This window comes from Danio rerio, chromosome 7 (assembly GCF_052040795.2).
Source record: "Danio rerio strain M-AB ecotype USA chromosome 7, GRCz13ab, whole genome shotgun sequence".
Lineage (NCBI taxonomy): Eukaryota > Metazoa > Chordata > Actinopteri > Cypriniformes > Danionidae > Danio > Danio rerio.
The window spans coordinates 39607885-39625021 of record NC_141027.1 but is presented as its reverse complement, the minus strand read 5'-3'; the positions used below and the strand labels follow the sequence as shown (position 1 = coordinate 39625021).

At 35.7% G+C, this 17137-nt stretch overlaps 1 protein-coding gene across 1 annotated transcript; it reads left to right on the top strand.

Moving 5' to 3' along the window:
* Positions 1-263: 263 nt before the first annotated feature.
* On the top strand, positions 264-16039 carry snx1b (sorting nexin 1b). Its single transcript, NM_001033735.1, is given in 15 exon segments — positions 264-512; positions 715-847; positions 3654-3796; positions 3884-3950; positions 6242-6285; positions 6368-6509; positions 6676-6754; positions 7986-8061; positions 8149-8262; positions 10476-10569; positions 10646-10851; positions 12550-12693; positions 13377-13457; positions 14649-14720; positions 15253-16039. Coding segments are annotated over 15 exon segments (1575 nt in total). The 5' UTR covers positions 264-383; the 3' UTR covers positions 15304-16039.
* Positions 16040-17137: the final 1098 nt, after the last annotated feature.

The window sequence follows — 17137 nt, the reverse complement described above, 5'->3', positions numbered from 1 at the left end:
GTGAGTTTACAATGAAACTTTATTTTCAAATTTTAACGTTAACAAAGACGAATAAAAACTGTATGCACTGCTCAGCTCCCGACAAATATAAAAATGTTCAACTACGACCCTGTGAGGGGAGCGGTGGATGCTTTCTTGTTACAGCATCTGCAGTGTTCGCTCCAGACCATGAGGCGGCGGTATCGCTTCAGCGCTGTTGCTGAGCCTGAGCGCAGAGCCCTCAGCGGATGTTTTTAAGTAGGCTGAGGTAACCAAGCAGTGAAATTCAATCCTCGCGCATACCTGTAACACACAGCCAGGTAGAATATACGCCAACGTCAAAACATTAACCGTTAGATTGCTTTTTTCGCATATATATTCTTCGGGCTAACGTTACCCAAGCGATGTCAGGCAGCTGCGGGCGGAATCCTCCTCCATTCCCGGATAATGAAGATCTGGAGGCTGAAATAGACGCCCGAGTGCTGGACAGCGACGAGGAGGATGAAGGAGAGGACATATTTACCGGCGCCAGAGTAAGACTCCTGTTTTTAGCCAATATTCTGCTTGGTTTAACATCTTTTTGAGTCGATATATGGAGAAATGTGTCATTTTATATAAGACAAGTCTAATTGTATATGTCTGCAGCATTTTGACTTATTATGCTATTCTGTTTCTCACGCAGTTATTTTATGGGCTGCTACGTTGTTATCACGTGTTGATGTGTTTTTTTTCCAGAGTAAACCGACCACACCGACATCTGCTCCCGATGAGGGCGATATCTTCAGCGAGGAGGGCTCGTACATTAGGAGCGATGTCCATCACACCACTAATGGTCTTCACTCTGATGAAGAGCTGGATCTGTTCACTGGTATTTCTCCTTGCACCCTTGCTCATAATGAGCCAATAAATACGTAATGAGTTTACTGGAGAGCATAAAATGAATACCGCCTTTGTCTTTAAATATAAGGCGACAGTTCATGAAAAGATGCTTTACCTGAGGTGTAAACAACAACAAGACATCTATTTAACCTTAATTTACAGATGTTGTTTACATATTTAAAAAATCATTTTAAATCCATTGAATTTATATATTCTTTTACTGTTTTGTTATCTGAAATTAATTATAGGCTGGACGCAAAATTCAGGTTGTTTGCACTTTATATTAAGTGGCCTTAATTACTATATAATTACTTTTAAATTAATCCTTGATTAATGTCTTACTTAAATTTTTATTACAATGTTGGCCCATCCTTAGTTCAACCCAAAAATGAAAATGTATTTACTATTTACACACCCTAAATCGTTTCAAACTACAAAAGAAGATGTTCGGAAGAAAGCTGAAAACTGTCAACTTCAATAGTAAGAGGAACAAACACTATGGATGTCTATGGCTACAGAATATCTTCTTATGTATGCAACAGAAGAAAGTCAAACCGTTTTGGATTTCCAATTGTTGTGCAATACAGAATTAACTCAGACATTTTGTCTAATGTCGGCACATAATAGTTAAGGCCTCTTATTGTAATGGTAAATAAATGTTATTCTTAAAGTATGAACAAATATCTGTCAGTGCATTATAGGCACTACTTTTTTGTTTAAATTAAGTTTATAGGTGGAAATTGACAAGTGTTTGAAAAAAAGTGAACAAGTCTTCTTAACACATTTTGCTTCAAATGTAAATACTGTGTAAAAACACCAGCTTGCTTGACTTCTTCAAACTGAGTTCAAAAGGTATAGTAAACGTTTTTTCTTCGAGAAGAACTATTGAAACATTAAATGTTTGTGTAGAATTAATTAAAAGGTAATCAGTACAAACTTTCAAAAATAACAGAAAGTATATATATTAGTGATATAAAGGATCACAGACCTCACGGTTAAAAGTATTCAGTGGCTTAACTCTTATGGCTAGTTGTTGCCTTGTATTGATTAAAGAAGGTAATTGCTGCCTACAACTTTAATTTTTGAGTACATGACGATGATTTTAATCTTTAACATAAACATCAGTGCTTATATCTAAATTACTGTTATCCCAGAACTTCTGTTTTAATTGTGTGTTTGTAACTTCAAAACTAACTCAAGACTAAAGACTGAATCTCTCTCTTGATTTTTGCATTTTCAGATTTGAATGCAGCTCTTTGAAGGATAAATAAACATATACAAATCACCATAATTTATAACTTATGTTGCATGGGTGTTGAGATCCCAAACTTTTAATAATTAATCGTGCAGCTTTCACTGAATGCATTCATGCAGGCTAAACAAGTAGTGACAGAAAACACCTTTAATGACATAAGAAACCCATCACATCCCCAATAACCTACCACAACTTCTTCCATCATCATATTATGCGAGTTGAATGACGCGAGAGGCGATCTCTCTCTGTGATCATTACAGATTTAAGATTAATCTACCAGTAAAATGCATTAATCCACGGGTCACGTGTGTTCCGAACCATGGGTTGTCATCCATTCGAATCACAGATCAACCATGATCCGTTACACCCCTTATATATATATATACATATTCACATTATATAAGTTTGATGAAAAACCTTGGTAAAGAAATCTGTCAGAATTACAATTTGTTCATTGTTTTGGTTATGTAAGACTCAGAGGCACTGCAAATGTTAAACTGAAACCGGTATACCTAAACCTGTAGACTAAGGGTGTTTTCACACCTGTGAATTGATTCAGTTGTTCCGAAACAGAGATTACAAATGTTACATTGTTGTTCTTTGCTCTTGGAGCAGTTCGCTTTCACACTGCAAAGTTTCTAATCGGACCAAAAGAGCTAAAACAAGTCACGTGCGAGTAAACTCTCCTCACATTGGTCAGAGTGTCAGGGTTTATTTTGCAGAGTCTCGCTCAGCTGTCAGGAGAGGTGGTGGTTTGGTGGTGAATGACAAGGTGGGTGCGCGATGTGTCTGAGGAGAGATGCGGTGGGAATGGGTGAGAAGTGTGCACGATGATGCCTATTTGAGGACCGGGAGGGAGACGGAAGATTACCGGGAGATCATCACTTGTTTGCGGTCATCCGGAGACTCGCAAAACTGCCCGCCCTACTCATAATTCTCTCTTCATATAGCCGTATGCCTATTACATATCCATAAAACACTGTGAAATAACCGCGCTCGGTTCGGATCGCTTTCTCACTGCAATCGAACCACTCCAGGGTTCGTTTCAATCGAGCCGAGACCACCTCACTCAGGCGGTCTCGGAGCGATTACTTTGGCGTGGAACAGAGCGCGATTGCCCTGTTCACATATGCCAAACGAACCGCACTAACTGGGCAAATGAGACAAAAGTGTAGGTGTGAAAGCACCCTCAATAATTTCAGCTACATTTATGAGCAGATGATTTTACAGGCAGTTGTATATAATGATTTGTCTAGTGGTTACAATAAAACAAAGCCTGTGTCTGAAAGCGGTAGTTTATATGCAGTAATAACTGACTGGCATGATAGTCACTTGATAAATATTTTTTGGTGGTTAACTCCGTTGTGGCAACCCCTAATTAATAAAAGGACTAAGCTGAAGGTAAATGAACAAAATGTAAATGAGTTAAAAAACGAAAAAGGCAAAGAACTGGTTCCCATAAATAATACTATATTAAATGTAATGATTATGTACTGTTACTGAAATAGTTCAAACCTCTGTTCCTTTATGTGTTCTCCAGAGGCCACAGTAGAACTGACCCTCACCAACACCACCAGTCAAGGCAGGAGAGAGATCATTGGGCCGACTGCATCAGCTTGCAACACCACACATGTCCCTAATTCCATACTCAAACCCAGCATCGTCACCAAGACCATGGAGGAGGTACTTAAACAAGACCCTTCATTTGACTTCAGTTGCACTGAAATAATGATTTATTAATTTTAACTGAATGCTTTTGGACTTTAACAGTTAGAAGAGGAAGAAAGTGGAGACCAGTTTGAGCTAAACATTGCCGTTACAAATCCAGAGAAAATAGGTATGTTATTATCCTTATTTTTATGTGTAAATAATGTATTTGTGGGTTATGTACTCGATTCTTTGATTGACACTAAGTGAATAACTAGTAGAAAAACGAAGTAAAGTTGACATTAAAGTATTGTTTTTGCACTAGGGCTGCACAATATATTGTTTAGCATTGATATTAGAATGTGCACATCCACAATAATCGTATCACACAATATGCAACATTGAGTCTAATTATAGATGACTAACAGCCACAGAATTGTATTTAATTACTTTTATAATTATTTATACAGAATATATAAGTTTATGTAATTTAGAAATTATTACTTAGAATGTTTTTAATTCTACAGTTCAAAGTGAAAACAAAATTATTTTACTTACCCCACTGGCAGATATTTACTTGTTTTAAGAAAAAAACACTTAGTATTGACTTGATTTTTCTGAAACAGTATTTTTACTCGATTAAGAACTTTTAAATATTTTAACTAGAATTGGACTGTCCTGCTTTTAATAATTCCAGAAGACCTTTGTTGTCATGGTCGGGTGAGGGGAAAAAGGAACGAGGACCCAATTGCAGAGTGAATTAATATTATTTATTAATAAAATAAAAGGCAAAATAAACAACCCTGAGGGGGAAAAACACTAATAAAACAAATTAACAATCAAAACAAACTAGGATGGAAGGCTGGCGGGGATCAGGACTGGAACAAGGTAACAAACAACAAGACAAGGCTACATACAGTGATGTACAATGACGAACTGGCACAGGACAGCAGAAATGAGGGAATTATAAACTGTAGTAAATTAACACACAAAAAGATGAACATAATTAACTAATAATAGGTTAACAAGGAGGGTGAGACTTGACAAAAGACGGGAGAGTGCATGACATAGAGACAACACAAGGCATGCGCTCACATAAAACAAGACAAGAACATGCAGCCAATGAGAGAACTCATTAACCGCATGTTCATGACAACACAAGCACAACACTGAAGCACACAAAAGCACATGACCACAATGTAAACACATAGCCACGTGCTTTGACTACAGACGCAAGACACGAGCACACGATAGATACACCTTACAGTGCGCTCACACATATGCAACGCGCATGCTTCATCTCAGCGTCACCCAAAACCGAAAGAAACTAGACGAAGACGATGAGAATGAAACAGCGTGATGCCGACAGAACAAAACACAAACACTACTACAAGTGCGCGCGTGTCGGTGTCTGATGGCGCACGCACACACAGAGACACACACAATGACAGAAACAGGACAAAACAGGGCTAGTGTCCGGACTCTGCCACCAAAACAAGAATTCACAAGACCAGAGTGGCAGAACCCTGACACTTTGTTATGAAATGAACTTTCTTAAGGACATGTTTAACAAAGTGACACCAGGAATTTTTTAAATAATTTTTATCATGTATTAACACAAAATATCTTGTTTAATTTATGTATTAACTTGTTTGTTGTTTTTAATTGTATATTTGTTATTGAAATGTTCCTGCCACGAGAATAGCCTTGGTTGCTGACATTGCATTAAATATAAAAATACATTACATTACATTGAACTAGAATTAAGGCAAAGCAAAACAAGAAAAAGCATTTTTTTTTTGCAATTGTGCGTATTCAATTTCTGTACCTGAATACTGTTGAACCCACAGAAAACCATCAAATAGACGGTTTTCAAACTATTATGTGAAACTGTTTTCATATCCTAATATTTATCGCAGAAGGATAAAATATTGAAACATCAGATTTTCTCAATATCCTGCAGCCCTAATTTGCACCACACATCAATGAATTTGAAATTGTGACAAATTAAATAAGTAAAATGATACAATTACAATTTATTTGTATATTTTAAAAAGTGATGTGGAAAAATCATCTATAATTGTCTAAAACAGTGGTTTTCAAACAGCCTCAGCAAAAATCTTAAAAAGTTTTTTAAATGCTAAATCGTGTAAACATTAAGAATTACAGCAACCAGGATTTTATCATACAGTACTCTTATTTGCCTTGTTATTATAAAAAAATACACATCTTAAAACTCCTGCAAAAAAAAAAAAAAATCAAAATAATGGTCAATCGCTTAACACTCATGCAGAAATAAAGCTGGTTTGTATTTATTGCGTCTGTAGTACCAGGGGAAATATCTTTGCTTCTGTGTGGTTTTTCAAAATATTTTCTTGAACACGTGAAAGATTGAGAACTGCTTTTCTAGATTAGGCGTTTTGCTATGACTGTTTAGTTTAGAGCTACAGTGACTGTTTTTCTGTGTTTGTTATGTTGCAGGAGATGGCATGACTGCCTACATGTCTTACAAAGTGTCCACTCAGGTACATAAATATAAATATAATAATTGTTAACAATTTATATGTTAGCATTATACCTATTCTCCATGTCTCTGTTTCTCTCCAGACTACACTGCCCATGTTTGCTAATAAGACGTTTACAGTGCGTCGCCGTTTCAGTGATTTTCTGGGACTTTACGAAAAGATGTCAGCTAAAAACTCGCTGATGGGCTGCATCATCCCACCTGCACCTCAAAAGAGTGTAGTGGGTAAAGAAGCTCTTGTCTAGTAGAGTTACTCTATTAAGCCTGCCTAGACAGTCTGTCACAAGGATGTTCATTCTGAGCTCGCACTTGTTGGCTGTCACTTGCATCATATTTTTGTGAACAGTCTGGTTTGATTTACTGACTGAGTGAGTGGTTTATTGTGTCACAGGAATGACGAAAGTCAAGGTAGGGAAGGAGGATTCATCCTCAGCGGAGTTTGTGGAAAAGAGACGAGCAGCGCTGGAGAGGTGAATACATACATATTTACATGTACACATACAATGAAGTCTATCAATTGCATTTTTCTGAAAGAGTAAGTGATGAATGTTCACATGTAAATATGATCTAAATTGGACATGAATAGAAAAACTCTTAGTATGATGCAACATTTTGATGTAGGAAATGCTTGTGAAAAAAATTTAATAGACAGAAAATAAGTAGGAGTGGGTGAATACTTAGTGACTTTCACACAAAAAGTCAGAGTCAGCTTTAAAAAACATATAATTTCATGAACATCACATCATAGTGGATTAAAATGAAACCATTCACTCTGGAAACAACAGCAAACACTTGCAGTATACAGTCAAAACAGTAAATATAGAAAACAATTACAGACAAAGTACACAGATTAAAAACTGCATTGGCAGTTAGATAATATATACATACAAATGTAGCAGCAGTTTTAAAGAAAGTAGTAATGTAACCTAAACTAACCTTGAATAAATATAGACTAAAATGTGGATGGATTTTAAATAACGTATTTAGATAGCCACATACTTTAAGAAGTTGGCCATTGTTTCATGTTTATTTTGTGACACATTCAAACTCCCTCAACCCTCATCAAAAAATAAATTTAGTCTTGTTAAGGTTTTTGTTTCAAAAGTAAAGCAGAAATTTATGGATATTTTAATTATAATATTTAATATGCATATTCACAACAACACTTGTTTAACTTTTAAAGATCCCATGAAGTGCTTTGAAATGTGCATTTTTATTTGATGTTTGACGTAATCTCAACCGAAACATAGTGACATAGAGACATAGTGTAGCTCCTCCCCTTTTTAAAAAACAGCCTATAGCGTTATAGGTAGAGGGATTGAGCTCAATTGCCAGGTAGAGGGATTGAGCTCAATTGCATCAAATGAAAAGCAAGTGAGAAGCATCCTGAAGGAGGGCGGGGCATGTCAGAAATTAGAGAGCATTTGATTGGCCAAGATTTGATGAGAAACTGGGTGTGTGAGGTGACGTGAATTATTATTATTTTTTTGCTCCATATGGGCGGAAGTGACAAAACTACAAGCTTTACATGTTTATTTTAGTTTATATCTACTAAACACAAATTGTGTCTCTGATTTGGAGCACAATAGCTTATAGATATCTTAAAAACTAACTATACTGATATTAACATTTAAAAAACTTTATTTTAATTTCATGGGACTTTTAACATTTAAATTGCCTGTATGTCTGTGATTACTGCAGGTATCTACAGAGAGTAGTGGCCCATCCATCTCTACTGCAGGATCCAGATGTTCGAGAATTTTTAGAAAGAGATGAGGTGACCTTTATCATGTTTCTAGACACATTGCAAAGTATCTTTAAATACACATTTAATTTCTAACCTTGTTTGTGTTTGTGTTTTTAGTTGCCCAGAGCTGTGAATACTCAAACTTTAAGTGGACCTGGCCTGCTTAAGATGATAAACAGAGCATCTGATGCCGTAAATAAGATGACCATTAAAATAAATGAGTCAGATAATGTAAGAGAAACTCACTTCTTTTAGTTTTAAAGTCCCTAATATACTTTTGCATACAGTCTGTGCGATGCAAAGTTTATCATTAGCACATGATTTTAGAAACTGATTTTATGCACACTTTGTATGTATAGGTGTCATGTGTAGGTGGCTTGATTTACTTTCATTTTGTAAAGAACAGCAAACTACTGAAGACATACAACTTTAGTTTAAAGAATACAAATACATTTTTATTACTTGTAACTTGTGGGGAGAAAAAGTTTTCGTCATCATACTTTAGAAGATTGAATATTCAACTGTTTACATACACTACTGCTTCATTTTCACTGAGCGGTTCGGTTCAGTACAGACCAGTTAAGTACATTACAGTATGAATTGGTATGGGTCACCTTGACCAGGCTTGCATTTCCACTGCCAATAGCCCCCTCACTCAGCAGGAATGGTGTATGACATGGAGCAATAAACATTATACTCACTCGAAAAAAAAGCCTTTTAGGTTGAGCTCAAGTTCATTATTTCAAAAAATGTAGATGCACAGTAAGTGCACCCAAGAAAGAGAGGACATTGTGTAAGTCATACTTTCTACATGTTTTAGACCTGATAGAAACAGTCCAGTAAACAACAATAGAGGACATACAGTTAATCATGTTCTTGCTTCTTGATATGTGGCTGTTTATCACAAGAAGAAACAAGCTTCAATTGATTATGGTTCATAGCTTTACAACTTCATTATTTAAAGAATTTTGAGGCATGTAAACTATTACAATGGTGCCAATGCATTTCCTGTGAATTAAAATAGTGAATTAAATAATATTGTGAAAGCTGTTTTAACTTTATAATTGAATTGCCTCCAATTACTGTTATGAAGTAGTTTGACAAGCAGGAAATGTTCATAGGCCAATGACGTCACCACATTGAAATAGTCAATACTGTGTAGTGTTTCTTGTTCCACTGTAAATGTAAACCTAAAAAACAGCGTTCTGCAACAAGTGTAGCTTCACCACTTTGGTACTGTACTGTTGTGCTAGGTACCTTATGAAAAAGACCCCAAAAAATGTTACAGTATAGCCTTCACTTTTTTAGTTCTTCTGACATCGGAAATATCAATGAAATTGTGACCTTGGAAATTGAACAGTTCTCACCATACTGCACTAAACCATCCTGCTCAGTCGAAACGAATTATAAAAAAATGCAAAAAAACTATGTAAAATCTGGGCTGAATACGTACATTATAGGCTTTCACGCCAGACTTTTTCACAATTTTTAGAAAACAGCCCTGACAGCAAAGATAAAGGAGTACAAAATCTCACCTTTGGATCTAAAGCCACTAATAAAAGGCTATATTCTTAACAAATGGCAAACAGAATTGATTAGTGCTCAGAAAATAAACTTTTTGAAATTCAGCCACACTCAGGACATGATGAGATTGTTTATAGAAGATGCCGCATTGGACACATAAGACTCACACATGAACACTTACTCAAAGGAGAAGAACCCCCAAAATGTCAAAATTGCAACAGAAACCAAACTGTTAAACATATTCTTGTGGAATGTCCTATTTTTAATGTTATCAGACAACAATTTTTATCTGGAGAGACATTTAGTGAAATATTTTAAATGTGAATCCTTCTAAAATTGTACCATTTTAAAAATCAAAAGTAAACCTTAAAAAACAGTTTTAGATTTTTGTCTTACACATTATTATTGTTATTATTATTGTTATTTATATATTTTACCTTGTGTATTATTTATTGCTGTTGATGACTTTTAATTGTTAGAATATGTTTATAATTATAGAAAAGTGGTATTTATAAAATGTGGTCAACTTGATCTGTTTTTTTTTTTTGCCATAACTTACTGTAGCCAGAGACGCTGATATTGCAATAAACTCAAAAATCTCTCTCTTTACAATTCTTAGAACTATTAATGGAACTACCAGCTTTTTGGTGTGTTGCACTGCTGGAACATGGAATTAACTGGCCATGCCATACAAAACACCAGCACAGTATTGTAAAGTGCTACAAGTTAGTAGTCAACAGTGTTAAATGTTGCTTATATCTGGTCCAGGAGCATAATTGAGGGAATTTAGTTCTTGGTTCTAGTGGCTAGTTCCTACAGTATACCTAAGTTCCTGTAATTACCTGGTGCCAAAACACTTAATCTCCCAGGCATTCACAGTTGGCTAGTGGTTTACAGTTGTGTGTGTTTGTGTTTGTCAGTGGTTTGAGAGTAAGCTGCAGGAGGTGGAGAATGAGGAGCAGCTGCTGAGGAGACTCCATGCAGCCGTGGACTCATTAGTAAACCACAGGAAAGGTGAGAGTCAAAAAGTGCACTGTAAAGCCAGTCTTTTAGAGTCATACTGTGACTGAGCATCTGTCTCCTCCTGTAGAGTTGTGTATTAACACAGCGGTGTTCAGTAAGAGTGTGGCCATGCTGGGTAGCGTGGAGGAGAACTCGGCCCTGTCCCGTGCCCTTTCACAGCTGGCAGAGGTGGAGGATAAGATGGAGCAGCTACATCAGCAGCAGGCCTTCAGCGATTTCTTCATCCTCGCAGAGCTCCTGGCCGATTACGTCCGACTGCTGGGTGCTGTGAGGGTGAGTGAGCATAACCATTTAACCAGACTAGAGATGCGTGATTATTGTTTAAAGAGCACTTATGATTAAAATCATCTTTTGTAAGCTGTTTGGACAGGATTGTGTGTAGTTATAGTTTGTTCACTGTCTTAGTGGAGTGATACAAACACAACAAGTCTCTTTTTAAATTTCCTAACGTTAAAATAGGACACAAATCACAGTGATTTTGAGGCTCACCGCAACTTGACGTTGGAGTGTGGTTTTCCCTGGCCACCAATTTGATTGACAGGCACCGTGTTTCAACAATAACATGTATACACATGTCCACGGAACATTGTTTTGCAAATAAACTGAGATTAAAATATTTGTTACAACTATCTGTAATGTTGATAAGTTTTATAAATGTAAAAGTTTTTTTTAAAACAGAGCATGCTAGTAATAAAGACAATAAAATTGCTAATTCTTAACTGCTATAATCACCATGGCCAGATGGTGTCAGTAAACGCTAATGGCATTTGTGTGTGACTCATCATTTCAGAAAGGCTTGAATAAACTCCACCACAAATACATGGAATAAACTTACTTGGTACTTTTGACTAATGAGCTGTATTTCAGCTTCATTCGTGTCCGTCTTTGTCACTGACTGCTGCTATCTGATGTAAGGCAGGAAGCGCAGACACACACCTTGGAATAGTGGGCAGGGAGGAGCAGCTCGTTTGCATTTAAAGCCACAGGCTACAAAAACAGCTACACTGTACTCAGACACCAAATAGGGCAGATTCTGGAGGCTTTGATAAATTATCTGATGGGTATTTTGAGCTGACATTTTACTGACACATTCTGAATACACCAAAGGCTTATCTTACATCTTGTTAAACTGGTAAAATAGGTCCCTTTTAAAGATCGTGCTAAGTTATTCCTAACTGACAATAGCTATGTTTCCAACCAAAGATGCGAATTAGACTTAAAGCGCAAAACTGGAATTTATTATAAAACATTTGAGAATAAAGAAAATGAGATTTCATCCAAAAAGTCAATGAAAGAAAATCACCACTTCCTGATAAACTGGTACAAAATATCAAAAATAAAAATAGAATTTAATGGTTAGGAGGAGCCACTGCTGGCCTTTTTTCTTATGTAGTACATTTGTGGAGGCATGAGACACTCTTGAGTGCAGACACTCAGGACCATTATGGAGGTAATGATATTAATCCACTTTGATGATGGACTTTAGCTGAGGGATTTTGGCATGTCCAACACAACCGTTTTTATATTTTTACAACAGACTATTTTCATTGGTCTTACAATGTTGTTTACATCGGTCGCTCCACTGGTTTTTCCATTTATTCTGTCCCAACACCACGTTTTTAAAACTGTTAGATTTCAGAATTTACAAAATCACTTTTTTCTTATTGAATTAAAAAGTTAACCCTACTCAGTTGTTTTTAGTTTTTTATGCTCATCTTGACATTTCCATTAAGCATTTTTTATGTGATTACTCCAAAATGCGCATAAAAATAGTATATAGCTATTGATTCAACTTAGATTTTTAAACCTTTTACCATTGTGATGAAAGCAGAACATACAAACTTGTCTTTGGGTTGCCGCTGATGTGTATTGTTATGATCCAGCTTCATTACTATTCAAAACCAGTAATTAGATCATCTCACCATATATGAATAATATGTTTTTGTTTATTGTGTTGTTTTCCGCCCTCAGTGCTGTTTTGAGCAGAGAATGAAAGTGTGGCAGCGTCTGCAGGAAGCTCAGATCACACTGCAGAAGAAGCGAGAGGCTGAAGCCAAACTGCTGTGGGCAAACAAACCTGAGAAACTGCAGCAGGCGAAGGACGACATAAATGAGGTTAAACCATCAAGCGTGAATGAACACTCTGCACATACAGTAGGGCAACACTTAAAGGGATAGTTCACCGCAAAATGACATCATTTACTAACCCTTCATTGGTCACCATCCTCTATTTGAGTTTTTTTCTTCTGTTGAAAACAAAAGAAGATATTTTGGAAAATGTTGGAAACCAGTTACCATTGACTTCCGTTGTGTTTGTTTAACTTAACTATGGATGTTAATGGGAATGGTTACTGTTTCCAACATTCCAAAATATTTTCTTTTGCGTTTAAATGTTTGGACAGCTGAAGGTAAGTTAATAGTGAGTTAATTCTATCATCATTTCCACTTGTTCTAATCCAAAGTTTTTTCCTCAATTAAATACAACAGAAGATATTTTGAAGAATGTTGGAAACTGGTAGCCATTGGCTTCTAGAGTATGTTTTCTCCTCTACTATGGATGCAAAAGCCTACTGGTTATCAGGGTTCTTCAAAACATCTTTTTTATTCAACAGAAAAAAGCTTAAAGATACAGAACTTCTTGAGGATGAGTAAACCGTGAGTAAATTTAGACTTTTAGGTGAACTATCACTTTAAAATCTTTGTTGCATGTTTCTGTTGATTCCAGATGAATTTCAAGATGTTTAATTTTTAACATGAGACTCTTTTTGTGTGTGTGTGTGTGTGTGTGTTTTTCACAGTGGGAGTCTAAAGTCAGTCAGTATGAGAGAGATTTTGAAAGAGTCACCTGTACTGTGCGTAAGGAAGTGCTCAGATTTGAGGTAAGACACGTTGTGGTATGTACAGTTTGAAAAACTTATAATGCACAAAACATCATATTTTAGTATTTGGAGGAGTAGTGAAAGTAGTTTAATTCATGAAAGTCATCCAATGTGTTGGTGACTTCTTTCTTCAGTAGAACATTAAAGTAGATATACAGTTAAAATCATTGTCAATGGTGATTTAAATAACGAGTGTCGATGGCTGTAGGCAGTTTGTAACAGTTAAAAAAATCAATCATACAGGCAACCGAATTAATAAACTTGACTCCTAGTGTAGGAAACTGAAAATGATTTACAGCACGATTCTTCATGATTCCATGATTGCTCATTCTTCAGCAGGATCACAAAAGTCTGGAGAATGAACTTCCTGTAGCATAATGAAGGATAGACTTGACTGTCATAAACATGCTTGACAGTTTTTTGAAGTTCTTGATTTGATTAGTTAACATATTGCAAATAATTCTATAACACAGATTGGTTGTTTCATAAAACATAAATTGCATTGTCAGGAGCCACACAAATTACTTGTGTATTTGTGATCCTGGACTGTCTTAAGTTGCATGGGTATATGTTTGGAAACATCTCAAATTACACTATGGCTCAAAAGTACTGATTCTTCTTTTATGTCATTATCATATATATATATATATATATATATATATATATATATATATATATATATATATATATATATATATATATATATATATATATATATATATATAATCAATAAATGTATACATCAAAACTAAATAATGAGTCCACATCTATCTGAAATGTTCATTTCTAATCACTTCATTTAGACAACTTAAAAGGCTTTGTGGTTTTATTGCACCATCAGATTCCAGATATTCCATTAATTTTATCTCAGCCAAATATTGTCCCATCGTAAAAACCACACATTAATGGAAGGCTTATTTATTCAGCTTTCATATGACATGTATATGAATGTATTTTTTTTTTTGTGTGTGTGTGTTGTTCAGGATAACGTATGTTTTTGATATTTAGCATTAGCATCATGGTTTGAGCTAAACATATTGTTCTTCTAAAGAAAACAACATCCACCTCTATTTTGGATGAAACGAGACCCAACAGCAAATTTTCCTAGTCATTGAAACAATAAAATAAAGCTAAATAAAACTATAAAAATGTAAAATTTGTGTATGATTTCATTTCAATAATCTTTCTCAGAAAGAGAAGGCCAGAGATTTCAAACAGCACATAGTGAAATACCTGGAGTCTCTTCTACATACACAGCATCGGGTAAGTGTGTGTATAAGTGTTTGCTTTACATATACCTTACATATACAGTGGGGGAAATAAGTATTGAACACATCACTATTTTTCTCAGAAAACGTATTTGTAAAGGTGCTGTTGACTTGAAATTTTCACTGGATGTTGGAAAAAAACAAAGAAATCCATATATGCAAAGAAAACAAAACGATTTAGTTTACAAATTAAGTAATTTGTAATAAAATTAAATGAAACAGGGAAAAGGATTGAACACATGAGGAAAGGATGTTGTAGAAAGGCAGCGAAAGCCCAGACAGCAGCTGAAATCTTTTAGACATCTTCTCCTTGTGTCATTCCATTGTTATTAAATTTTTGTTTTGTTTTATTTTTTATGTTTTATTGTTTTGGTTTATACCAAAATCTGGTTCAACCCCATGTCAACAGCTCCTTTAGAAATATTATTTCTAGGGAAAATACATAACGTATTGAATACGTACAGTATTTCCCCCACTGTATACATGTACTATTGAATAGCCTTGCTGAATTGTTTTTGTTCAAGCAGCTGGTGAAGTGTTGGGAGGCCTTCCTGCCCGAGGCCAAAGCCATTGCCTGATTAGAGCCTTACCTCACACGCTCCTAACCTTTGACCTTGACAACAGACAATCAACATCTCTCTCTCTCTCTTCCTACTTCCTTTGCTCTCTATATGTCAGATAACATCTTAATACCTGTCGATCCTTGAATTGTGATGGTCAACCTGCACAGTGACCCATCTCACTGTTGACTTATGAATGTTGAGTGTAATGGTTAAAGGTCAGAGCGGCGTTAAAGAAAAAAAGATCAGCTGTGTGTGGGGGGTGCCGCAACAATTTCTTTACGTAACGTGTGCACGTATGTGTGTGTGTTTAGTGTTATCCTAAAGGTTTTAATGGTGCTTAGCCTGTGTAGTGTTTTAGTAAACTTTAAACCGCCTTTAAGATTGCTCAGACTGAACATTCATTCCAGATGATAGAGAAGAAGAAAAAACACTTGAGATGTGTCCCGGGTCACTTAACCCGGCCTGATGTTGCACCATGTATTTAAAATTATAGCAAAGTATGAGTACGATATTTAAAAAAAAAGAATGATTTAGAGATAAACAAGGGAAAATGTTTTGTTGTCTTTTGAATGAAGTCTCACAACTTGTGTTGATTGTTTCGACTGAATTTTTTATGTTCTCAAACTGATGCACTGATCTGGACTGGTCCAGATAAAGGTCTACTGATAGGTGGACAAACCTTTCTATTATGAATTCTATATGAACTTGTCTAAAATGTATGTTATTTACAAAATAATAATAAAAAAAGGAGTTGTCGTTTTGGAGGAGTATGTGTGGAAATGTTTGTACTGTGAATGCTTTTATTTTTGAACATGTAAACTACCTGGCAAAAGTCTTGTTATCGATCTCAGTTGTAAGAGCAACAAATAATAACTTGACTCCAAGTTGATCATTTGGAAAAGTGGCAGAATGTAGATTTTTCAGATGAATCATCTGTTGAACTGCATCCCAATCATCACAAATACTGCAGAAGATCTAAAGGAACCCGCATAGACTTAAAATTCACACAGAATCAGTAAAGTTTGGTGAAGAAAAATCATGGTTTGGGGTTACATTCAATATGGAGGAGTGCGAGAGATCTGCAGAGTGGATGGCAACATCAACAGCCTGAGGTATCAAGACATTTGTGCTGCTCATTACGTCACAAACCACTGGAGAGGGCAAATTCTTCAGCAGGATAGCACTTCTTCTCATACATCAGCCTCCACATCAAAGTTCCTGAAAGCAAAGAAGGTCAAGGTGCTCCTGGATTGGCCAGCCCAGTCACTAAACATGAACATTATTGAGCATATCAGGGGTAGGATGATGAAGAAGGCATTGAAGATGAATCCAAAAACCTTGATGAACTCTGGGAGTCCTGATGACTTTATTAATACTTTATTTGAGTCATTGCAGAGATGTATGGATGCAGTCTTCCAAGCTCATGGGAGTCATACACAATATTAAATCTTTTTCCACTGCACCATTACTTTATATGCTATACTGGACATTATTTCTGTTAAGTGGCTTTTTTCTAAGCAATGTCGGACCTTACTGTTTTAATTAAATAATTAAAATTCAAGGCATGATCTTATTTTATTTTGGTAAAATAGAGGCCTTTGCCTTTCAAATCAGCCACCTTTGGAACTAGAAGTTGATAATTTGGTATCAAGTTATTATTTGTTGTTCCTAAAACTTGTTTAGGCGACAAGACTTTTGTCATAGGTAGTGTTATTATGATGTCACAATACCTGTAAATTTGCAAGGCCTCATTTATAAAATGCTCTTAAATTCCATCCTGTGTCAAAAATGAGCAACAAATTATTAGCTTTTTGCTCTCATGTACATTTAATAATAATAACAATCCAAC